This window comes from Trichoplax adhaerens, genomic scaffold (genome assembly GCF_000150275.1).
Source record: "Trichoplax adhaerens TRIADscaffold_7 genomic scaffold, whole genome shotgun sequence".
Taxonomy (NCBI): Eukaryota; Metazoa; Placozoa; class Uniplacotomia; order Trichoplacea; family Trichoplacidae; genus Trichoplax; species Trichoplax adhaerens.
The window spans coordinates 1,553,817-1,579,672 of NW_002060949.1; the positions used below are offsets into that span (position 1 = coordinate 1,553,817).

At 30.7% G+C, this 25,856-nt stretch overlaps 1 protein-coding gene across 1 annotated transcript; it reads left to right on the forward strand.

Annotated features, from left to right (window-relative positions):
• Window positions 1-1,404: 1,404 nt before the first annotated feature.
• Window positions 1,405-24,638, forward strand: TRIADDRAFT_57945 (uncharacterized protein; the record flags this gene model as incomplete). Its single annotated transcript, XM_002113936.1, has 54 exons — window positions 1,405-1,509; window positions 1,838-2,301; window positions 2,431-2,596; window positions 2,974-3,075; window positions 3,277-3,437; window positions 3,813-3,918; window positions 4,078-4,317; window positions 4,637-4,756; window positions 5,074-5,202; window positions 5,742-6,113; window positions 6,818-6,977; window positions 7,246-7,324; window positions 7,429-7,504; window positions 7,699-8,100; window positions 8,252-8,386; window positions 8,523-8,615; window positions 9,272-9,397; window positions 9,488-9,734; window positions 9,863-9,996; window positions 11,658-11,934; window positions 12,049-12,131; window positions 12,259-12,322; window positions 13,062-13,253; window positions 13,446-13,597; window positions 13,719-13,799; window positions 13,964-14,086; window positions 14,291-14,378; window positions 14,583-15,013; window positions 15,143-15,630; window positions 15,927-16,098; window positions 16,238-16,384; window positions 16,490-16,579; window positions 16,853-16,959; window positions 17,164-17,245; window positions 17,762-17,908; window positions 18,073-18,237; window positions 18,355-18,459; window positions 18,580-18,674; window positions 19,514-19,661; window positions 19,761-19,878; window positions 20,021-20,222; window positions 20,499-20,565; window positions 20,847-21,008; window positions 21,130-21,219; window positions 21,355-21,457; window positions 21,675-21,751; window positions 21,937-22,008; window positions 22,180-22,290; window positions 22,411-22,440; window positions 22,544-22,705; window positions 23,533-23,595; window positions 23,775-23,960; window positions 24,063-24,157; window positions 24,386-24,638. The coding sequence occupies 54 exons, from the start codon at window positions 1,405-1,407 to the stop codon at window positions 24,636-24,638; spliced, it is 8,445 nt and encodes a 2,814-aa protein (XP_002113972.1).
• Window positions 24,639-25,856: the final 1,218 nt, after the last annotated feature.

Below are 25,856 nucleotides of genomic sequence, written 5' to 3' on the forward strand. Positions count from 1 at the left end.
TATATAATTAATGAATGAATGATGATATAGAAAAGTAGTCAAATGTACTGTATGACCTACAGTACTATGCTAGCAATGGTTGTAAATTAAGCACAGCTGGGTATTTGGCTTCAAGTAATCTTATAATAACAGTCACCTGCAGTAAATTCAACTAGAATCAAGTTGATATAATACATGCTGAAGTCATAATAAATCTCTATGATCTCTCTCCTACCATTCAATATAAAACAAAAGTCGACAACTTTCCAATCTAACTCTATTAATTTAAATACCAATCTAATGGCTGGTTCATCTAGTTTTATACCATCAATTTAATTGCTTAAGATTGTAAATCTTATTGTCGGGATACATTTACTCTGATCAATCTCTGGGATTGCTTCAATTTTTAGCTTTTAGCGATGCTATAGATCCATGCTAATGTCATTGCATTAAATTGCCTTTCTATGCATTCATATACTAATTCGAGAGCTACTTTATTTAGCTATATACGGTCAATTTAATTAGTTAATATTAGGTATATTTATGTCTGGAAGTATGTATTTACTTCGATTAATCTCCTAGATAATTTCAGTTTCACCTTCAAATTATGCGTATACAGTAATACTGTATCGTTGTACTAAATTTTACTTCTATACATTAACAACAAAACGTGCTGCTATTACCGATTAACTCCATACATTATCCGCCTACGGGTAACCTTTCCTCACTATTCTTATTCAAGCAATTCAAACGTTTAATACATCTTTAAGCACAAAAACTATTAAATAAATTACTTTTTGAGTAACATTTTGAACGTACAAATGTATGTGAAGTTATTTCATTATCAAATCGACATCCATACATAACCTACAATAAATAGTAAACATCATTCAACAACAAGCACATTAACATTACAATGGCTTAATTTTAGGCGATGTCATGGTAATACACTATATTGAAATCTATAATATTGTATATAAACCTTTATACCCATTAGTGTCCCTATTGTAACTCATTGCATTATATCGTTCTGTCCTGTCATATTTACTGCCAGAATTTTACGTCTGTAAATTTATTGCATTCCGTTTAGGCAACTACTCCAAGGCTACGCTTGGAAGATAAGCTAAAATATTGGTTACCAAGGTTATAAATTTCGTTATCGCAAAGTAAATTATGATCGGTTCATATTTTACAATATATGACTTATAAACTGCTAGTCCTTTGCCAACAACTTAAAGTTAATACTTTTCTTATTGGGTTTACTCAAGTTAAACAACTACCATAGATTGATAAGACATGATCGATTTTACGTATTTTGGAATACGCTAAGTTGCGATTGTTTACCTTCATCTTGAAAAAGTAATTAACCAATCAACCTTATCTTTACCTTGAACGAGATTAGAGAAATTGAGGTAATTATTTAAAATGAGTACAGCAACTATTTCCGATCAACTAGTACTGACTACTGAGGCATTCCTTCTTACTTTCAACGTCGATCGAGCCCAATGTCTCCCATACAGTCGATTCAAGGTAATTTCATATTTAAAATATGAGAAGGAAATGGTAGTGATAGTTACCAAGTTACTGTTGTGTGTTTAATAAACAATGTTATATGATAGTTTCAATCAGTGGTTAGGTACCATCTAAAAGCAATAATAAGTTATGGAATGGCTAGTGTAGTTAGTATGAATGTTATAAACAAGATTAAGAAGGCAGTGTATCTATAAAATTCATCGGTAATACTAATTTAATATTTTAAACGACAATCTCCGGAAGCTAGAAGAGCATTTCAAGATAAGCTTAACTTTACTTATGGTAATATTTTGTTTTTACTGTTACTACTTATTTCCGATTATAGAATTCTACTCTTAGCAATTTGGAGAGCATAACAATCATCAACATTACTGGTATAGGACAATTAACCGATATATTTTTAAGCCTACTACTAAAAAATTGTCCTAAAATAGCGACTTTGATCTGTGATGGATGTAACAACTTAACAGATGCTGTATTTCAGTCATTAATTGAATATTGCCAGGATCTAACGACTATTAGCTTCAATTATTGCCCAAAATTAACGCATAAGGCACTACAGATATTAGGCAATTCAACATTAAAGCTCAAGAGTGCGTCATTTGTATCTTGTAATATCATATACATCCCCTCAAATTTTGTCACATCAATAGCTAATCAAGATGGAGCTTACGATTTGAAAGGAAATCCAATCCTAAATATCGATCATAAATATTTGAAGTGTGTCAATGTCAATTCTATCGAGGATAAAATATTCAAAAATGTTCATAAACAGGATATTAGTTTTAGGTAATTAAAGTCAATCATAGTCGTTTATAATTATAAAATGGTAGAGAATGTAGTTACGCTATCGTAGCCATTTCCTCTTACATTGATATAACTTCTTCATCATGCATCTTACTATTCATACTTATACAGAATTAATGTTATTGGCAATCGTGGAGTTGGAAAATCAACCTTTATAGCAAATTTATTGTCTTTTGCTAAGCAAACATCCAAAGATACCAATAGCAATCATATTCTTCATCAAGAAATTAACTCAAATCTAACTATCGATTGGAATATAACAGAGTGCACAAGTCAGGTATAAATACGCGTATACATGCTTATATTTATGGTTACATCCTATCGCTTAAGTTTATCCAAAATAAGAGATAATTTCAATATAATAAAATTGAACAAAGAGTGGTAGCGAACAGTAAAAATCATTCATTAATTAAATTTTAGTACTGAGATCGTAGTGTCATGAATCAGGAGTAATTGAAAATGAATATAACTACAATCCTGCCAATCTAGATGTACAGTATACGTACGATATTATTGCTTGTAAGGTGACTCATATCATAAATTCAGTATATAAATGTAATATAATCTTTGCAGGTAATCTGTATGGATGAATAGTTTATTCTTAATGCTATCATATAGTTTGATTATTCTTTGATTATTTTTTCACGATTTTAGGCTATGGCCTATCTTGCAACGGAGGAGTGCCCTCTTAATCTAATTATGTTTGATTTGACAAACCCCGAATTCTTACATTGGTTAAATCTCGTAAATTATAAGGTTAATAACTCAACATTGGATAAGATAATGGATTGTTATCGTTATTCATACTTACGTATAAAGTTACGTTGCTTCGTTTTATTATCTAGATAGCTAATCACAGATATTAGGAATGGGATTAACTTCATTTCGTATAATATCTTTCGTCTATCTATCAATAAAAAATTTAAACATTTTCCATTGTCTTGTATTTTTTAATAGTGCCCAAATAGTATAACTATTCTTGTTGGCACTCATGCTGAAGAATTTAATGACGCCTCCATGGAATGTGAATTAATTTATCAGAAAGTGGCAAACCCCAAAGATAGCCCGATAGAAGATCACTTATCGAAAGATAAATTGGATCAGATATTGGCTTCAGCGTAAGTTAATTTCTAACATTGAAACGAAATATAATTGGGCTTCTAAAGATATACCGATGCCTAAGTTCAGTGGCTACGGAACGAAACTTACACCTAATCATTATAATTATAATTAGTTTATAATAATTGATTGTTGATATCAATAATTACTATCGGTATAGCACATCAAATTATAACTGGTTATTGTTTAGATGAAGAAGTACAGTAAGTATATCCCAACAACCACGCATTTGATAACCATTATTATCGAAACTTTAAGCCTTTTAACAATAAATCATTGATTGCTATTGTAGTTATTATGGAGTGTAATTATAATTAATTTACGGGTTAATATTTACTATAAGAGATAATATATCTATCTTGTAATTTAATTAGAGACTGGACTGAGGCAGTAGATTCTGACCTTGATAATCAAAGAAATGTGAAAGCTATTTGCGAATTAGCTAAATCTTCGACAAAGATTCACAAAAGCGTTTATGCGGTTAGCAACAGAAAAAATGACGAGGTTATTTACTAATTTTTATTGGAAAAATTATCTTATAACTGCTATTTGCATTAATAAAATAAATAGTTCATAATGCTAATGCGATTTAACATTAATATAATGAGAGGTATTAATAATTGATATGATTATAAATAGGAAATGGCAAAAATTTTAGACACTTTCTTACAATGTGGCAAAGAAATTTTCGATAATCAAGCTCAGCCATCCTATTCAGTATCGAAAGATTATGAAGAGCTCTATGAAGATATCCTGAATCTATCCAATCAATATCCTTACTTTCGATTTTCTAAACTTCACTTGACCTTATCGGAAAAATATGAATCTACCATGAAAAACAATCTATTGAAACCTATACTAAAGCATTTGCATCTTCAGGTTGATAAAACTTTAAAGTGTATTCGGTGTTAAAATATTTGTATTTGTGATTGATACGCACATAAAAGTATTAATACCTAAAAGGCCCGCCAGTAATGAAAACTGAATCAAATCGCAATAAAAAATATTTTCAGTGTTATTATTGACTTTGGTCATACAGAATAGATTACATTTGAACTCATAGGATTTAATGGCGCATAACCTGCTTATAAATGCAATGTTGTGATATTATTTCTTAAGTTAGGAACAGTGTATTCCAATCGTTTATAAATTATTAACATTCATTTCTGCATTTTTTATTCTTCTATCAATCAATTAGGGAAAGCTGTTCTTTTTAGACAACTTTGCTGATCCATTTGTTATTTTTAATAAGAGCTGGTTAAACCAATGTCTTACTAGTAATATTCCTTACGATCAACATGTTGATGAAACATTCCAGGTATGAACATTAGTGATAGTATTTTAGAATTTTACCGTCACAGTATGCAATAAAGTCGTTCTATCCTAAATGCGTCTTTACGTATAGTATATCGCTACTGACACATTTCAAATAATGTCCTGTATTATCTATCATGACGAGATATTAACTATTAATAAGCTATTAAACAATAATAATTACTACAGGTGAACATCTCATCATTGTATATTAAATAGTGATAACTTTCTCCAATTGGAAATATAATTATGTGTCGTAGTCTGTTCTCCATCTTAATACCTGGCATACTACTAAATCATAACTTTTAAATAACATGATAGAGAAATATTGACGAACTGCCAATCAACACTGGAGCTTGTTATATATCTTATTTCAACTACGACGCTATTAATGAAAGTAACGGAAAGACATATACTGCAGATTTGCCAGATTCATCGGGGCTAGACATGGTAAATATGAGTAGTTGATTTGGATTATATTAGTATTTAAATAAAATAGATATATAAAAAGTAGATTGGAGAATAAAATTTAGTATGTAATCGCAACTACAGAGAATTCTAGCAATAATATCTTATCCTATATGGATCTAACTCATCATGAAAGATTTTTTCGTGCTCACTAGATATTTAAATGAACCAAGCACATTAGATGTTACGTCCTAAGGAATCTATATTGATTTATATTCAGAGTCTACCCTTAGAAACTTCAAAATATTTATAACTTTGTATAAAAGATTATTAGCGTTTAAACATTTAAATCATCAACAAAACTATTGAATGTTGTGATTCCAAAAGATGCATAATAATGTAAAGTAGCTATAAGTATTCACAGATTTTCGAAATATCCATAACTTTGCTTCGACAAATTATTGGCTTTTAAATATTCAAATTAATGACACTATTGAATATTGGGATGATCAAAATGTGTAATAATTTACCGTGTTAATCAACATTTTAAAGTTTACAAGATGCTTGCGACTTTTAATTAGGAAAACTGTTGGCCTACAGTAGATGAAGCTGAATTTAGCACTGAAATCAAGTATACGATTTGGAACCTTCCTGTGATAGTGTTAAATCCTTTACTGGATAAAGCTATAGCACAGTGTTGTCGATTAGCTACTAATATAATTTTATCCTGGAAAGAAGGAGTACTCTTGCGATGTGGTCATATTCAATGTCTAATTATAAGAAAAGATAACAGTAAAATCTTGGAAGATAAAAATATGACTTTGCAGTTATTTGCAAAATGTTATGATATCGATGACAAAGAAGAAATATGCCAAGAAAGTTTCTGGAATGTCGTATTGGATTTGGGATTATGTATCGAAGCAGTTCTGCATACTTCAAAGTTGATAGTCAAGGTAATGAGTTTATACTTACATCTTCAATATTTATATTTGGTTTCTCAGTTAAAAAATTGCACATTTGTCTTGCGTTATATTGGGCTCCATAATCATTACATAAGTGTAATAAATTTCCTATGCATGTAGTCATGCGATTAAAACTGATAAATCATGACTTTTAATATAAATTCTATCTAAAGTACATTTTAGTCCTTGGTATCCAACTAATGCATGCTAATTAAATGAAAATTTTAGTCAGAGCTCAATCTCAGTCATATTTATGTTCAAATTTACGATCATAAAGAGATAGAGATTTAGATTTTACTCAGAAATACCAAGTCATTTTTTAAATTTTGGTCAAATCTCTGACTCAGTCGTATTAGTATGCGAAGATACGTAGAGGAATGGCTACTATACCATAGGATCGTAGTCTGCGTATGAATAGGTATTGCCTTTGCTGAGAAAAGGATCTCAAACATGGAGAGATTGAAATAGTACTTCTTACATTATTGTGAGCTGATTAGGTTAAAGTTGATTCTTCTTTCGTCCTGTTGCTTGTTTCAATGAATACTTGAAGGTTTTAGTATATACTAGTATTCTATTAATTATCGTAACAGTTTAATGAAAAAATGACTAACGATTGCCGTAGAGTAAAATAAGATCTTTGATTTATTATGCTAGAAAATTCTTTAATCATGAAAAGCTTATACCTTTATCTATAGAAAGAAGTAGCTTGTCCTAATTGCGTTAAAAATACAACATCGAAAATGCACTACCTTGGTATTAATGAAGTCAAGCAAACTCTGGCAAGCAATTCTGGTAAAGAATTAGTTTGTCAACAACAGAACAAGAGTATTTCTGTCCGTGATATACAATATTTTGGTAAGATTATCTTACTTCGTAACTATTGCATCATATCTTAATGGCTATTTTCGGATATTTTAAGTACGAGCCGCGAGATTTTGTCGTCTGAAACTGATAAATTCTTTACTATTATTTGCCTAATCCTATAAACTTTACTTTCGAAAAAATAAATTTGATGTAAATCAATAGTATTACTCAGTTAAATTAATGTCATAAATGAGATCTAAAATTAGCAATTCAAGCCGTTTTAACTAAATTCTAACCCACTTTCAACAATTTTTATTAGTCAATGGCAAATCATCATTTTGCGTAGGCCATCGATTAAGTTATTCTAATGATACTTTAGGCTGTACACTGTGCAAAAGGTTTGTTAACATTATCAAAGAAATGCATTATACACTTTTAGAAGATATGAATTACGTTATTGGAACTGCTACTGACCATCTATTTCTCCTAAATTCAATCGTAGATATCCGAATTCCCTTATACCAGTGCTTTGTTGTCAAGACTGTGGTCGATGTCATCGCTGTCTTACCGACTTTAAAGTAAATCTTTATTTTTTAAATGATTAAATACATTTTTATACTTTATCCGTTCAATTATAATATTCAAGTAAGTATAGTATTCATTACAGTAATGTGTTTGATGACCTTTGCTGATTTTATTTCAGTGGTTGAATAATTTAATCATTTTCTTGTGTAGAAATGTTATTTACTTATGGTTATATTATTTCATATAGGTATTAATGGAAAGTTTAGAATGTAAAAAACTAATTAATCGCTCGTTCTGGAGCGAAACTAGCAATATTATAAGCATTGGCTCTGTTTTACAAGCCTGTGGTGAATATGCTTGCAGTGCTATTGGTGCAGTCTCACTAGACACAATCTATCCAAATAAATTTGAATTTTCAGTGGATGCGCCGTTGTCTTCCGTCTTTTACTTCTATTTTGGCTTAGTATCGGAGCATCATGATAGTAGATTACCTCCAGGATTTACTGATAAATCTATTGGCTTCTCTTTAATCGATAATAAACTTTTTATTAACGCTAAAGAAACCGATTACAGTCACCATGATACATCATTTCAATTGGGATCACATAATAAACTTTCTTGTTGTTTAGATCGGATATCACAAACTGAGGTAATGGGATAACAGTAGGATGTGAAATTTTCTGAACAGCTCACGAAATATTAATTCTCATTTATATTTAATAGTATTTCTGTGGCATGGTCTTCCTATTTTATTCTATTGATCCTTAGCTTCGTTATGTTTAAATTTTATTTTATTTTAGGTTCGCGTATCATTCGTAGTGGACAGTATCATTATCGCATCTTTTGTGCATGAATATCACAATCAAGGGTATTACCCAATGATATTTTGTTCTCATGACTGTTCTCGATTATTTATTCATTCAACTATACCTGCAGTAAGTGTTGAAATTAGATTTTAAGTTGGACTTATAGCATTAAATATTATAAAGGGCAGATATATATGTCATTAATATACAGATATGACATATAATCTAATAATTGTGATCATTTTCCGACTCTTTCGCACGGCAGATTGACCAAGTAGGAAAGCGAGCTGCTATACCGGTATCAAAAAGGAAAAATTATGTTGATATTGGTGTAGTTATTAAAGACTACAGCAAATTGGTAAGCTGTACATACATTAAGACTAGTATTTTTTAATATTTTCTGTATCCAGACTACTGATGATTTTAGTGAAAACCGATGATATATCATCAATCAATGACATCAATCTCAAAATAAATACAGTAATAGCCTTAACAGCGTACTTTACATGGACTAAATATCGCAGTGGATTAGATTCCTATTTCATCAAGATTGTCGCTATATTGACAGAATTCCCTCTAGATACAAAATATAAATATAAACTCATTTCCTGCGACCTTTCCTGATATAAAAAGATATATTAAAATATGTTACTCTCTAATTATATAAAAAATGATAAGATTGTCTATATTAGATTAGAATAAAATTGATCAATGATGATTGCAGTCATTACAAGTCAATCGTATGCCAATTTAGCTACTAAATTGCTATACTATATTAATTAAAAGATTGGACTTTGATTGATACACGATAGAAGAAAATAGAGATAATTAATTAAAAAAGTCAGGCACTGAGTTGCCTGCTTGAGGCAATTTACATCTACGTAGTTTACTGTATTTTCTTCTCTACGATATTCGTCTTTCATAAAATGGTTTTCACGATTGGAATAATCATATTTATTTTAGTAAAATTATAAACCAAACAAGAAATATGACCGCTAATTGTTATTTATTTAGAATACCAATTATATAGCATCTTCGATTGGAGAGATTGTTCATATATTAGAAAAGACAAATAATGACCACTATAAAGCGAAAAATTTATCTGAACAGAGCGGTTTAATTCCTATAGACTGCATCAAGGTTTTATCCTCAAATAGTATTAGATAAAGATTTTAATGATTGAATTTAATATCATTATCATAACCTCTACTACTAAATGACTAATTTCAGAAAATATTGGCCATTGAGAAAGCTAGCTTACAAAAAGGAGATTGGATAGAATTTTTTGATGCAGCTGATAAAAGCAATGCTGAGGTCCACATCCTTCAAGTGAGTGCTGTTAAATTGCAAGAAATTGATGTTGAAATCCAAGTAGACTTGCAAAAAAAAGAGAAGCGAACGATTCCTATTGACAGTCCTAATATCCATCCACTTGGATGGGCTCTCTCAACAAAATATGAAGTCACTTCACCTACAGGTCTTTACTTTAATACCATATCAGCAGAATTTAGATTTCTGAAGGACTTGAGTTTTGTTCATTTAAGCTAAAGTATACTCTATCCTCTTATTAAACTAAACATGTCCCTTTATTTTCATTTGATATAGGTTATGTCTCCAAACTTACTAACGCTATTAGTGACGGTAAACTCTATTATAAGGGTCAACGAGTTGAAATAAAGTATTCCAGTAGTTGGTATAAAGGAACTGTGTTAAAGACGAGATATTGCGATACATTCAAGGTATGATAAATAAATGCAATATGATAGCTTGCAGAATTGATATACAAACTTGATAAACTGTTAGAGAATTTCAATCGAGATATAAGTTTGATCTACTAGTGGTGTAGTTGATTTATATATAGGATCTTTTCCATACCTTATTCACGTAAGGATTGAAAATGTGATATCTTTAATAGACGAGTTATGTGGATTCAGAATGGCATAGCGTAGCCAGAGTAAATTAATTACTAGCATGAACCACAAGAAGTTTTCTTTTAGTATTTCGTATTTGTGATGGAGGGTTCAATATCTCAGAGTATTGAGATTTAGTCGCCATTTACAATTATTACACCAAAGGGTTTATAAAAGTTATGCTTTATTGTAGGTTAGTAATGTGAAGTACAGTGAGGTAGTTACGGTAGATCAGCGTGCAAGCTGTCGTGAGTAACGAGTAGAAGTATTAGACTGTGAGAGGCAAACTAGAAGACTAACTGAGAGGCTAACGAACTCTGAGGTAGAAATCGCCGGTATTTATAGTTTTAAAGATAGAGCACATGCAGAGAATAGGATTGTGGAATTAGATACAACATATACCATAACAGGTTACAAAATAGCAGATGATTGTAGAAAAAAGCGAGTACCCTAATAACTAAATACAGTAGTCTATATATGAGTGTAGAGTAAGCGGACTGTAGATCTGTCTAAATATTAGAGCAATACAACATGTCTATATTTAAGAGTAGAATATAGTTACAGTATATTCTAAATACACTACAATATTAATTGCTCCGGCATATTAACATGCAGTATAAAGGCTATTTATGCATAGAAGCACTAAACCCTAAAATCTTTCTCAGGTAAATCGATGCATTCAGAACACTATAAGGCAATCAAAATAAATCAATAGCGCGGATTATTAGAAGATTTGTTCTAGTACTCTCTACTGATAGATACAGTTTACTAAGAAACAGTATAAAGCCTTTTGCAATATACAGCGATTAAATACTTTAGTCTTTTCAGACAATTCCATGTGTTTAATCTTTAACTGTATTATGTAGCTAAGGTAAATTAATAGACAGACCATGCATGATTTTCTTCTAGTAGGCTATGCTAATAATTACAGTAAGCTAACATATAAAGCTATTGTATAGAATGATTATGTATTTATTGTATATGAGCACAGCTTTATTGATTTAGTTAAGCATCAAAGTACTTTCCAACTCCTTGCTGTATCGAGAATACACATCTTATACTGTATATGCTATTCTAAGTACATATTAATCTACATAATACTATGTTAGGCTACAGTGCTGCATCATAATATGAAAGTAGCACTTCGTCTTAATTATGTATAAATTGTATGTATGTATAGATATACGTCTAATTAGTTATACCATGGCTATACAATTACACGTTAATTACATATACTCGTACGTAAATCTTAATAGCGTTTTTCACTACAATATTAAAGTTATTTTTCAGACAAATGCATCAGTAATAATATACAGCTGTCAAAGAAGATTATCATGCAAAAATTGTATCTATGGATTTGTAACTGTAAATGTTGTCAACAATAATAAATGCTATTAAATTGGCGCATATAAAATACGAAAATACACGTATGCTGTTATAAGTAAATGATTAAAATTCTTTCATTCGTTGCTGAAATCATTTTTTATCAGATTCATTACGATGGCTGGCAAGATTCTTATGATGAGACGATAAGTCGAGAAGTATTAAGGGGTAGAGATAAGACAGCAATTTCACCCGATACTCCTATTAAAGTTGGCGATAAGGTGGAGGCTAAGTGGCATTCTACTTGGTATAAAGCAACAATTTTGCAGTGTTTCGAGAAAGAACAGGCAGCCTTCGTTAGATATGATGGTTATAGCTCCAGCTGGGATACTTGGTTCTCCGGTGATAGTCTTAAACCGTTAAAATCAAAGGATGATAGCGAAGGTAATAAAACTATAGACAATGCTTATCAGAATTTTGATAACGTAATTGCATCCTATCCTTCGTCCCATTATATATTTCTGATACATAATGTAAATGACTATTGAATAATATCAGAGCGTAAAGGAAAACCATTAAATCTTATTGAATGTATACAAGCTGAAAATGGACGTCCAGCTCCGTGCTACGCCTTTAATGAGGTTTGCATTTGCTTTCATTATTTCATATATTGGTACTTTATATATTTTGATACTTTATATATGTGTTATACTAAATGAAAATGTAAGTATATAGCTATTATTCATTCTCGTTTCTGCTTTTAAATAGGAGCAAATAAGAATTAATCCAAAAAACTATCAATCTTGTCGTAGTATTCAAGGAAATTACTCAGGTTTGAAAGAAGATAATCGTATCCTAATATTCTACAACTAAGGTTACTTAATTTAGCGCTAATTTTTTATATCTATTAGCTGTACTACTAATAATGCTATCTCAGACACTGACCTAAACTATGATTATATGCCTACAATATATCAACTTAGAAAACTTTGTATATCATCTTTTTGCTTCATATGACGGATATTCTGCTTAGACGACAATATTAGCCCTTAATATAAAGATGATACAATAACGCCCGTGTTTAAAGAATATTCAGGGTGACAGAAATATTTTACTTCTGACTTTCAACGTAATGAGCAGAACATCGATTACTTTTTATCGTTATCAGTAGATCGAGTTGTAATACTAATCTAGTTCGAGCCCTCCAAGTAATTGCATTGTAGCAGTTAATTTACATTATTAAGAGTAGATTAAGTTTCAATCAGATAGCTTAAGTCCTTTGAATAGTAAAATATTTTGCAACAGCTGTACTTTAGATTGATATGAAAGCTCTCAGAGTATTTACTTCGTATATTGTAATTTCGTAGCGCCTACTATTCGTTGGTAGAATAGATCGAGTTCAAACTATCCAAGTGATTTGCTTTGCATACACACAATTAAATTAGATATCTAATAGTTACTGTAAGTTCTCCGAGTACAAATTATATTGCCATAGAAATTGCTTTATATTATTACGTTTACATGAATTTTTCAAGAAACAAAAGTCTTATGCAATTATTATTAACTGTTAGTGATCGAGAGACTGTCAGAAAGAAACTTAGCTATCGTTCTGAAAGAGATACTGGATGCTAGACGGTGGCAATATCCTATTATGATGTTAACATTACCAGAATTTACTGATTTAATCCAATTAAGCTGCCCTATGCTGTCCCAGTTACAATATTGCCAAAGTTCAGTTGTTCACTGCTTATGCTATTCTCCAGGTAAATCGAAATAAATTTTTCTAGACAATTTTAAATCACATCTAGCCCTACGCTACATATATTCTCATAATATCGCCCTACCCTAAATATTCTATGACAATTTAGCTAGTAAAAAATGCCGACCAATTTATCACAGGGTAGTACGTATTGGTTTACTTATTATGTATTCTTAATTATATGCATTCTATGTAGGATTTCAACGTGGAATATCTCCGGCATTAGACCTGCATTTTCTTGCTAAGGAAGGTGATAAACTGGCTAAGAAAATTAATTTTTTAAATCCTAGCCAAGAAGATGCTCCTCTTCTGTGGTTTATAACGACCCTTTGCAAAACTTCTGCAATGGTATAAAAAATTACTTGATACAGTATTTGTGTTGTCTGAGCTAGAAATACTTAACCTTCAAATAGTAATTAAAAAATTTTTCTCATATTTATGGTAATTGCACATTCTTGTAAATTTTCAGGATTTAGTTGCCAGTACTGACGTTGCTGATGCGTTAGTAGGTACTAGCCTGGGACAAAACCCTGGTTTATCATTTCATCAAGTAAGGGCTGCACCTGTCTACACATTATTACATTTATGTGTATACCAATAGCATCATTTACCTTTGGACCTGCAATTTAAAAATTTTTTAATCTTGTATCTATTCAGAAGTACTATTAACAAAGCTATAGCGAATAAGTTTAACAATTATATATTTTAATTTAGATCCAAAGGGCAATCAGGGAAACTATTGATATGATTAAAGCTCAAACCCAATTTAGCATGTATTGCTACAATTTATTAGATAGAGCTTCCCGGCTACGGAAGGAAATCAAAGACAGCATTATGGTAAACGAGACTTAAACATACAATTATGAGAGAAACGTCACGTAGGACGAATAGACTATAATGGCAATACTTTCAAGTTATATGATAATTTAGCCACCATTAAGGAACGAAAAATCAATAATAGTTTTAGCCTTTACGTGTGGCTATTAAATTTCACACACTCATAAAGATTTGATCTATTTATAATTTTAACTTAATGTATAGGAAATAGCGGAATATTCACCACGAACTGCAGATAAATCTCATAGCCTTTTAAACAAGTATGATACTGGATATGGGCGCATTTTTGCATGTAACATTCACCATCAAGCAACTTTAAGCAGCAATTAACAATTAGAACATTTCCCTATGTCACAGTGTACTTCTATGCCGACTTTGACTTATATTAACTTTTCTGATAATTGTATTACTCATCTACCAGCAGAATTCTTTCAGACATTTACTCAACTTCTGTCCTTGAACTTGAACGGAAATTTACTCTCTTGTTTACCTAAAGGGATTAGTAAATTGAAAAAATTAAAATATTTGAATTTATCCAACAATAAATTGACCGATTTGCCCGACGATTTCAAAGATTGCAGTCGAAATTTGCAGGAGTTAAATCTTGCCAGCAATTACTTAACATCTTTACCTAATTATATTGGCAGCTTTATAAGCCTATTGGAGCTTGATCTTAGCTATAATCTCATTTCATCTTTACCCACCTCTCTATGCCGATTAACATCGTTAATAACCTTAAATTTAGCAGGTCATCAACTCAAAGTACTACCATCGGGCTTAGATCAGTTATCATTATTGAAAAATTTAAATTTAAGTGGCATGCCAGTCATGGAGATTACTGAAGCATCGGTTTTACATCGAAATAACATGAGGGTTACATTAACCAAAGGTCAACCGAATCGACCTGTTAACGGATATGATAACGATGTAAGTAAATACAATATTCAAACGAATCTAATATAAAATTTTGGGTACCGTTACAATACAAGATATCATACAAGTATCGCTCGTATATGGTATCTCAAGGAGTATTAACCATTATTAACTTATTAACAGGATTATATAGATCTCTTTCAAGCTTGTGATGAAGATGGCAATCATGTTCTGGATTATCTAGAGTTAAATAAGCTGAATAACCTGCTATTTACTAAAATTGTCCGTTTGAACGAAATGTTTGATGAGAATAATGACAATCAGCAAAATGCATGGCCAATATTGGGACTTAAGAATCTGGAGAATTTAACGCTAGATTACTTGCCTATAAGATCAATCCCTGAAGATTTTGGAAACTGTTTAACCAATTTGAAAACATTAAGTTTACGCCATTGCTTACTATTGGAATCGTTACCAGCATCATTAGGGGGATTGCATCTAACAAAGCTAGAAATTGTTGGTACAGAAAAAATGAGAACTCCGCCACCTGAAATCACAGCTAGAGGATTAAATTCAGTGATGGCCTACTTAAAGCGCTTATCATATGGATCATCAGAATGTAAGCGTACCAAACTTATGATGGTAGGACTTGGAGGAGCTGGCAAAACTAGGTATAAAGGCGTATACATCTTATATAGTTTTATAGTAATCTTAACTGAATTTATAACATCTACTATGGCCGCGAAATTACGTTACTGATACTGTATATTTGTTCTATTCTTGCTATCATTTGTCCGGTGTATATATATACTTGTCTAATGTCTATCTTAATTCATTAATATTATTACATAAATACCTGATAAATTTATGCCAGTAATTAGTTCTTGCCTCTTAAGGCAGTTATTAGTATAGTGTAAAATATGACAGAAATTTACCAATGACATTTTTTAATTAAAATTTTTTCCAGTCTGTCTCGGTCGTTAAGATCAGCTTCCTTTAGTGATAAAACAACTGGTGAAGAAGCCATTACTGATGGAATTGATATTGCCATTTGGACTGTTGAAACACCTGATAAACAAAAAATTGAATATAGTTTATGGGATTTCGCAGGACAGACATTATATTATAATACACATCAGGTTAGAATAGAATTAATTTGAAATAGCTTATCTTTATTAACTAATTAATATACAGTATTCTCTGATAACAGACATACTATACGTTGCAATGATAAAACTTAATGATAATATCTTAATATTATTTATTATCCATATATAGTTTTTCTTATCCAATCGTGCAGTGTACCTGCTGGTTTGGAATACACGTCTTGGCTACGAGCATGCTGGTTTGGAATTTTGGCTTAGCTCTATATCTTGTCATGCCCCAGAAGCTCCGATTTTTGTTGTTGGTACACATTGTGATAAAGTAAGTACGGAAGAAAATGAAAACTAAAATAGACCAGAAGTTAAACTATCAAAATTTTATTAGTATTAATTGTAAAGTAAGCTTTAGTTCTGAACAATTAACAAGGTTGAAAAAAGTGAAATACCAAAAGGTCGCCTCCAAAAGTTTTATCCGCAGATCCAAGGCTTTTTTACAGTTAGCTCAGCAACTGGCCAAGTTAGTATTATAGATTAGCAGTGCCCTAATGAATTCATTATAGGAACAAAATCTTTGACTTTTACTAAATCGCATTCTTTAGACCTTCCTAAAAACTTTGTCATAGAGCGATACCACGATAGAGTCAATTAGTAAACTGGAAGGCATAAATAGTCTCTAATTACATAATTAAATTTCTAGTTTATCTTCGTCGTAAACGATATCATTTTTCAATTTACGGAGCAAGTTTTGCATCATCTGGTCTTGTAAGTCCAATTATTTTGATACCTTTAGGGCATCCAAAAACTTTATGGCGATTTAATCGCTGTTACGTTGAAGCAAAAGTACATGGGTGAAAAAATTCCAAACATTTGGTTGGAGTATGAGAACTCTATTATAAGGTGAAATAGTTTGGAAGTCCTGTAAATTAAATTCATTATGAGATGTAAATATAGAAATTACTTAAAATAATTTTCCAGTAAGAGGTTTACTATCAGGCTTAATCTTTGATATTTGCCTATTCTAGATAAGCTTTAGATGGTACATGACTTTACATTTATAAAAATGAAAATATTAATATATTAAATCGTTAAATAAATTAATAGCTGCCGTAATAGGAGTAGTGTCCTATCGTGGAAGGAGATAACAGAAATTGCTTGCAACCATGGAATTTTCCAAGATGATGAAGTAATTTCTATATGATAATTAATTGGATTCTCATGTATGTGTTTGAAACTGAAATTTATAGAGATAGTAAAACAACAAATCTCCTTCTCGGTTGCCCTCTTTAGCATCTTAAGTAGTTCAGTGACATCCCATTTTAATTACCGTAAAGCAAGTGTAGAAACAGCTTTGCAGTATTGCTTATACATGAACCAACGCCAATTTGATTAGGTATACAAATAAATAGCATACGCATTATGAAAATAAACCTCATGTTTAATCATAGGAGAGAGCATGTGAAAACACGAGCAGTTTAATGGAGTCCGTTGTGTAACTCGGAATGCTAACAATTGCTCATCATCAACTACAGTAATCGCATATTTCCATTGCATTAACTATATAGACATAAAATTAGACTAAAATATGCGCAGATAATATTAGAAAAATTACCATTACCTAAATGCGATCGATACTAATCAACTACTTCTATACGTTATTAACTATCACTTCTTAATTAAAATTATTACGATATGTTATTAGATTCGCGAAGCTGTCAAGTTACTAACAGATCTTGGATCAATCCAACATTTCGATACGGAAATGTTAAGAGAGGTAGTTGTAATCAATCCTCAGTGGATTGTAGATGTTATGGCTTGCGTTGTATCGGTCCACGATAGCCCTATAAAGGTAATTATGTAAGGGAAATCAACCATTACCTTTTAAAATATTTAACTTACAGTTATACCTATCGGCAACTTCTATCTAACAGTGAATGTTGTAACTGAATTCATGTTTGCATTGCTTCTTATTAATGGTAAAAGACCGACTTCATATAATTCATTATTTTATAGAATGGTCGATTTCATCATAGTGACATGCAAAAGATTTGGTCAAAATATAATTCCAACTTACATAAATGGTTATTGGGCCTGACTGAACAATTCGATCTAAGCTTCTCACTACCTAATAAAAGCACTAATTTAGTTCCATGCTTGTTAAACGATGATGACGAAGAAGTAAGTATTTTATTTTTCAATACAAGTGCTTGAAAGTTTTAAAAATCGGATGCAAATTATAAGATTGAATCCAAACTTGTTTTATTTCACGTTCTTCAAATTTTACTTCGTTATTAGACTGATGATTTAGATAAAGAAACCTTAGAAATGGACGGTATGAAGGAAACTAAAATGGTTTATACTTTTCAGTATCTGCCAGCAGGTTTATTTAATCGACTGCAGGTATGACCATGTTATAACGTTACTTTTCACATCCAGCTATAGTTAAAAGGATTTAGAATTTTGATGAACGAATCATAACATTAGGTCATAATGCAAATTTTGTTACTTTGTAAATGTTAGGTTCGGCTATGTGAATTTACTGAAGACCAAACTATTAGCAAGCGAGGATCCAAATTAAAGAAGAATGGAAATTTTGCCGTCTTAAAACAATCAGAGTTAGTGATATAGCTAAAATTTCTTGTTTGACCTTTTTAGATATTAGATTAAACCTTTCATGGCTGTCATGTGAGAAATTAATTTTTTATATAGTCTTTTGAAACTCATATGGTCTCAAATAGCTAAAATTTCCCATTTAATTCTTTCTAGACTTGAAATTAAGAGTTTTTTAGTTCTATTTAAATGTATTGATTTATTTATAAGTACTTAGCCTCAAGGTAAAACTTGCATTATCAAGATTTATCAGAATTTCACGTTTAATCTTCTCTAGAAGCAGAGTTAAAAGTTTTGCTTACTTGAAAGCAATAGATTTATTTATATACAGTTCATTTAAGATAGTAAATATAATGTAAAAGAAAACAATCTATCAATTTACTGACATCTCCCAATCTATATGACTAACATTACTACCTTATCGATAATATCATGAATACCGAAATTAGGGCATTAAAATACGAGTATTGATTACAGTCGCACTCGGCTAACAGCCAGATTTACTGGAATTATTTAAGATTTCTTAGTAAATAAGAGTTTGATAATTAGCATTTAATTATATCTGGAACATTCATACGCCTATAATCACAAATTGCCTTCCTTGCGACAACTGAAATTATATGTCCAAAATTAGAATTTCATTTTAATTTATTTGCACACTTATCAGTTTGAAATTCACTCATAATCAGCTGTTTACGAGTTAATGACGAATTACCATGCGTTTGCTTACCTTCTTGTGTCATAAGAGATTACTCACCTTTAATAACTGGAATTATTGATCAGAGAATGATTTAAGATTATAAAGTATACTTACTGATCTATTTATTTCATATAATGGCAATAGAAATAACTTAATAGACCTTAACGTCAATGGTTTACGACCTGAAAATATGCTGTATCTAGTCAATGAGGTTTTGGAATCGTTAACTGCAGACGCTTTTCATGGCGTTCATTTTTACTATTTGGTACCTTGCCCTCACTGTTTACAAAATGTAAAGTTAACAAGTTTTATTTACTTTAGAGCTAGATTATAATTGAGTTTTGAAATGTTAAATGCTAATATGAGATCATGTTTTTGCATGATGGCGTAGGGATCTCGCGATCCATCCATGTTTTCTTCTAAGCGAATACGTAGGGCAAGAGAAGTCAAGGCGATATTTCTGCAATGCGATGCCAATTTCCATACAGTTTCCATTTCAGAGTTAGAAAGTATGGCATTATTTCTACTTAAAACTATGTTATAACTTAATCTTGTGATCCTGATTACACAAATTTTGCAAGATGGAGATGCTTGAATGCATACTAAGATTATAAATACAATATATATACTATATTTGATACCAAAATCAAGGAATCTTACCACCAACATCCAGTGATGAATTCGACGTTCACTTACAAAATGCAATGCAAGGCTTGGATGCTTTAAGCGATAGTATTATGACAGACGTATACGTAAGTTACTGCGAAGATGATTTACCTGCAGAAGAAAATTCTAATGAAACATTACATGTCAAGAGACTGATGAAATCACTAGAGGGTGAAGGCTATAAATGGTAAACAGAATAGCGATTTTAATAATACTCTCCAGTAAAATGAAATATTAAGAGTTTCTACATAGAAAACAGATGTTGGCTAATGTCATTTAATATTTAAAATTAATTTATGATTAAGCTATTCTCTAAGAATACGTTGCTTTTTATTGCTCCTGTGAACAAAGTGTTTCTAATAAAAATCTTACCTTTATTAACTCATGAGTTGTTAAAAATTATATCAATGTAGACGATGGAGATATGTAAAAATTGATATTGATATAAATTTTGATTTAATAGCGATGCTAGAGATTATCGAGAAAACTATAGCCTAGAAAATATAGCTGTTGGAATGAAACAGTCACGAGTAAGTTCGTAGTCTATCCCTAGATAGCTTCTAGGTTACAACTTTCATGAAATAATTTCGAATGCATCTAACCCACTTACGCTATTTTAATGAGAGTCTAAATCAAAATATGTTTGATGTTGAAGAAATAATATCTATTTTAGGTCGATAATAGCTACTTTAATGTTAATAATAGTGCGCAAATTTTAGCCAAATATCCATGTGAATGTTTCTTTATTTAAACTGAAAATTCGAGGAGATAATAATCAATCAATCTGATTTCTAATCATTGCTCAATTTAGGCTATTATAATTATGTTGTCTGATAATTATGAACGTAATGAACAGTGCCGATCTGAATTCTCTCATGCTTATGAACTGTTAAAAAAACCAATCATTTTAGCGGTTATTGGTAAAACTAATAATTGGACAAAAACAAATCTTGGCTTTCTTGTATCTAGTATGGTAAGAAGTGAATATCATAAGCCTAAAACTGTTTTCTTTGTTCATACATAGGCATTCTTTAAAAATTTTATATGTTATTTCACATAATGCTGTTACTAATATGATATATTTTATCTACCAGTTATATATAGATTTTTCCAATATGCAATTATACAATGAGAAACTAGATGAAATTATTGATCAAGTAGAAAAAAAGACCCATAAGAAAGTGGTAAGCATATAATCATTAGTTAATTTAAATAAACATATTAAATGGAAGGCTTTCATCACGAGTAATAACACCTACTAATTGGGTTTCATTATTGATTTTATACGTGAATATATATTATTGATTTCTTTCCTTTAGCAACATTTGCAGCAGACGGATTGCTTTATTAGTTACTGCTGGAAAAATTCAGCCAATGCTTGCGAATTAGGAATTCAGCAGGTGGATGGTGCAATTGGAAAAGGTTTGTGAACTATCCGGCTAATATAATGTAAATCTATATTGAACTCACACTTTCAACTAATAAATTGAACGCGTCTAAGTTTTCAAAGTCTTTTGTAGCCGATATAGACGGGATTAACTTTAAATTATGTGTCTTGAACTGCTAATAGCTAAATTGTTTATATGAATTAATATAATTAATCTAATTTGCACATTTACTATAATTCTCATAATGGCAGTTGATCCTAGAGACTTGAAGGATCAACTGAAAGCAAAGGGAATAACTTGTTGGATGGACATAGAACAGCTAGGAAAGGTATTAGCACATCCATTACTCAGAAGAAATAAGTTTTTATAAAAACTTGCAGATGATTCATTATGAATTTTCTATACTTTTTTTAAAAGATTAAATACTTGAAAGTTATCGTAATTGACTTGATCTACTTATATGCAAACTAACCAACGTTTAAATATTTGTGGTATTGGTATAACTTTCTTCAGGCGGGTTTATTTGAAGAAATTTCCATTGGTCTACGGAAATCAAAATTGTTTGTAGCTTGTGTTTCCGATGAGGTAAAGCTAGCTTTGACATAATAGTTTATGTATGTTATATTATCGGTTGCAGATGGTTTTATAACATAATATTAATTTACTAGAACTTCTCTAATAACTTTGCTTTATAACAATAATTTGCTCTATTAGATTAGGTATCATTTATTAAATTTCTTCGTTCGCTTTTAATAGTACGTGAAATCCAATAATTGCATAATGGAATTTCGGTTTGCTGTGACTACATTACGACTACCAACCGTTTTAGCCATTATAGGAACAGGCATCAAATGGCAGTATTCAGAAGTACGAATAGGATGAGATTACTTTAATTTTTTATTATAAGTTTATGTAAGGGTTTCAATTAAAAAACTTTAAAGTATAGCTAGCTGAAGAATAATTTTATTGTCGACGGGTATTTTATAGGTTGGAATGTTGGCAGCTAATTTGCCCATGGTAAGTGCCATATTCTTTTACAGTAATTAATTAAGTTAAATTAAATAAATGAATAAAAAATAATTATTAAATCCTTAAAATCTTTTTATATATACTTGTACAGTTCAATTTGCAAGGAAATGATTCAGAAATGTCGTCCGAAAAACTTCTATCATTCATAGTGGAGAAAATTTCTACTTTAATCAAGCCCGAAGACAATCTATTGACAACAGCCCCTAATATTGGAAAGGAAAGGAAATTACAGGACCGATCAGCCCAATTTCAGGTAAATTTAATGGATAGTAAATAACTGCAGTGAAAGTTACATTGTTACGTAAAATCATTATTACTGCTGATAAAATTTGCGACATGATACTACGAGACACAGTATATCGACATCTGATATGCTGACACTGCTAGATACAGAAATAATTTTGAATTTTATCGCTATAAGAATATCAAGTGGTTGATTCTTAATATTATAATGTTTAAGAGATTAATCTGGCATGATTTAGATTATTGTATCAAATTCATAACTTACGCTAAGTGATATTGTTTTATTTATAAAATCTTGATTAAGTAATTGCTTTCTCTACGATTTAATTACATATTATCGATGCAATATTCACTTATATTTTGTAAGGTAAAATGATATCATTGAGAAATATTGCGGTGAATTTAAGAAATTTTTATTCTTATAGGAAATGCTTGAATTAGCACAGCGAAATTTAATTCGCCAAGTCAGCAGTGTAGCTAATAGAATATCGACATCGTACCCTCGGCTATTCCTCATCGATTGGGAAGATAAACATGACGTAATATACGTATATTGCGGATAACTTATTTGACTGAATTTTCATTTAACTATGATATTAAAATACGGTTAACAAGCATTTTAAATCGCATTAAATTCGAGATGTGTTGTTACTATTTAGTAATTGATACTAAAAATTGTGTATTAAACAATCAATAGATTTACAAACTGCTTTCAACTATCGTCTGTGTCAGTCTGATAGTCATAATTAATGAAGTAAAATTAAAATTTACTCCATCATGAATACTATCAATATCGAAATAGGAATCTTTGCAACTGATCCAATTTTATCAACTTAGGGATCAGCAAATTTGGAATCCTCTAGAGAGTATTACATAAAAGTATTATGTGAGCATGAAGAGGTAAATTGCGTTACAGATATTATTATGATGTCTTATGTCGCATTTAGTGCAGATAACTGGATGATTTTCTAATAGACAAAAATATTAATAGATTAAAAGGCAAGCGTAAAATGAGTAAAGGTTACGCATAGAATTGCTATATATTATTCATACGATTAATTGGATAATTTTTATTTCAGGGTTGGCATTGTCCAGAAAGTGGAGGCACATTTCCCATCCCAGGTGGTTCATCACAAATGAAATTGTTGGTAAAAAATACAGCAAAACATTTACTTCGAGTTATGTCTATCATGAAGCACAACAATACAGGATTTAATTCACTTAATCAATCGAATGAAGATGAATTTTTTGATTATGTAGCATCGGTATGTTACAGAGTTTATATTATAAATGTTATAAATTCCAACTTTCAACAAAATTAATTTATAATCAAATGATTAACCAATTATCCCTCCCTCCTTTACTAGGCTGCTAAATCAAGTGATCTTAATATCGGACTTAATTTTACATCTTTCATATCATTTATGGATGAATTAAAAATTGAAAATATCGGATTATCAAGGTTAGTAGATAGATTCACTAACTATAGCTCGCTAACCATAAAAATTTTAAGTACGTATAACTGGTGTTGACTTCTGTCTTTAACTGTTCTTTTCTTGTTTCTATGCAAATAACTAGTATGTGTGCTTTATATCCAGTTTGTGCACTGCTCCACTGTGATCATCTTCAATCATACTAAAGCTATTAATTGTAGTAATCAATTTCAATTTTGTTGTTCTATCAAATATAGGACTCATCTTCCGAATGGTAAAGTGTTATGGTTATGCGACAAGCATAAAGCTGCTAAACATTTTACTTTAGATCATCTAGGTAGTGACTCATCGAATCAACAAGCCAAGCAGATTAATCATGTCGCTGATGTTCAACAACCAAGTGTTACATTGGCAAAGCCAAGGACTAAATTTGCAGCAGCTGCAGTTACTGTAGCGGCATCCCAGGGATTATCCAAGAGTTCAAAGTCTAGCGTTTGCTCTGTTATGTAAAATTTGGCTGTATATTTTTGTTACAATTACATAGACAAACTCGACTAGGAACTCCTTAAAATAATTCTCCTTTTTAAAAAACTTTCAAGTATTCCTTATTAATGAGTAAAACTGTTTCAAGAGTACCAGACTCGATTCTGTTCGACATCTTTTAAACTTATTTATCATAATTTAAATATGATTACTATTTCAACATCAGCTCTACTAATAATAGATACAATACTCTGTCATGTTGGATAAGTGATTGACTATTGATCAATAATTTGAGTATAGCATCTCCGAATAGATTATTCACACGATATTCACCCCAAATTGTCAATAGATTGTTTGACTTAACTAGCGATGATATAATATTTACTTTATTTTTTCCTTTAATGAAACTTTATCTGTACTATTCATTTATAAACTAACTGTAGATTCTAGACCAGACGAAAATGATTGAGAAAAATCATTTAAAATGTAACATTGCCTTTACCGATAAGTACATCTAACGTAATGTAAGTGAACTTGTATTCATATAACTTGATCTTACCTTATTGTTTATAGCATCGTCATAATATTTCATAGCGCAACGTATTTGTACTCTTGATTATTCATAGTGGTTGATTGTAGATTATAGACCAAGCAGAATAACTATATAATGTCGATTTAGACGCAATTTATTCTTGTTGATCAGTCGGTCAAGGTATCATAAGTGAGCTTGGATTACATGATTGTATCATATCCTGTATAACGGCACTTGCCACTCTATTTAATGTTAGGAATCATAAATTAATTATTATAGATCAACGAAACGATTGGACAAGATTATTGTTTAAAATACAGTTTATTGCTACTGATGACTTGGTCTAATGTACTGTAAATGAGTTTGGATTGATATGATGGCATCTTTGTTGTGTTACTGATATTTATCATGAAGTTTTATGACAGTAATCATAAATTATAGGTCAACAAACCATCTAGATAGGATCGTTTAAAATGATATTTATCCCTACGGATGAGTTGATCTAATGTGCTACAGTTATGCTTGTATTGACGCAATTGCATCTTGTGGTGTTTATATCGTTTGTTATGACATTTTATGGCATCTTTATATCCTCGATTATTTGTAGAGGATGACTAATGAAGATAATAAGCATAATTTGGTAATAGTTTTGATATACCATAATAACCTCTAAACTCATGTTCCAAAGGAACTTGTACTGTTTATCCATGAGA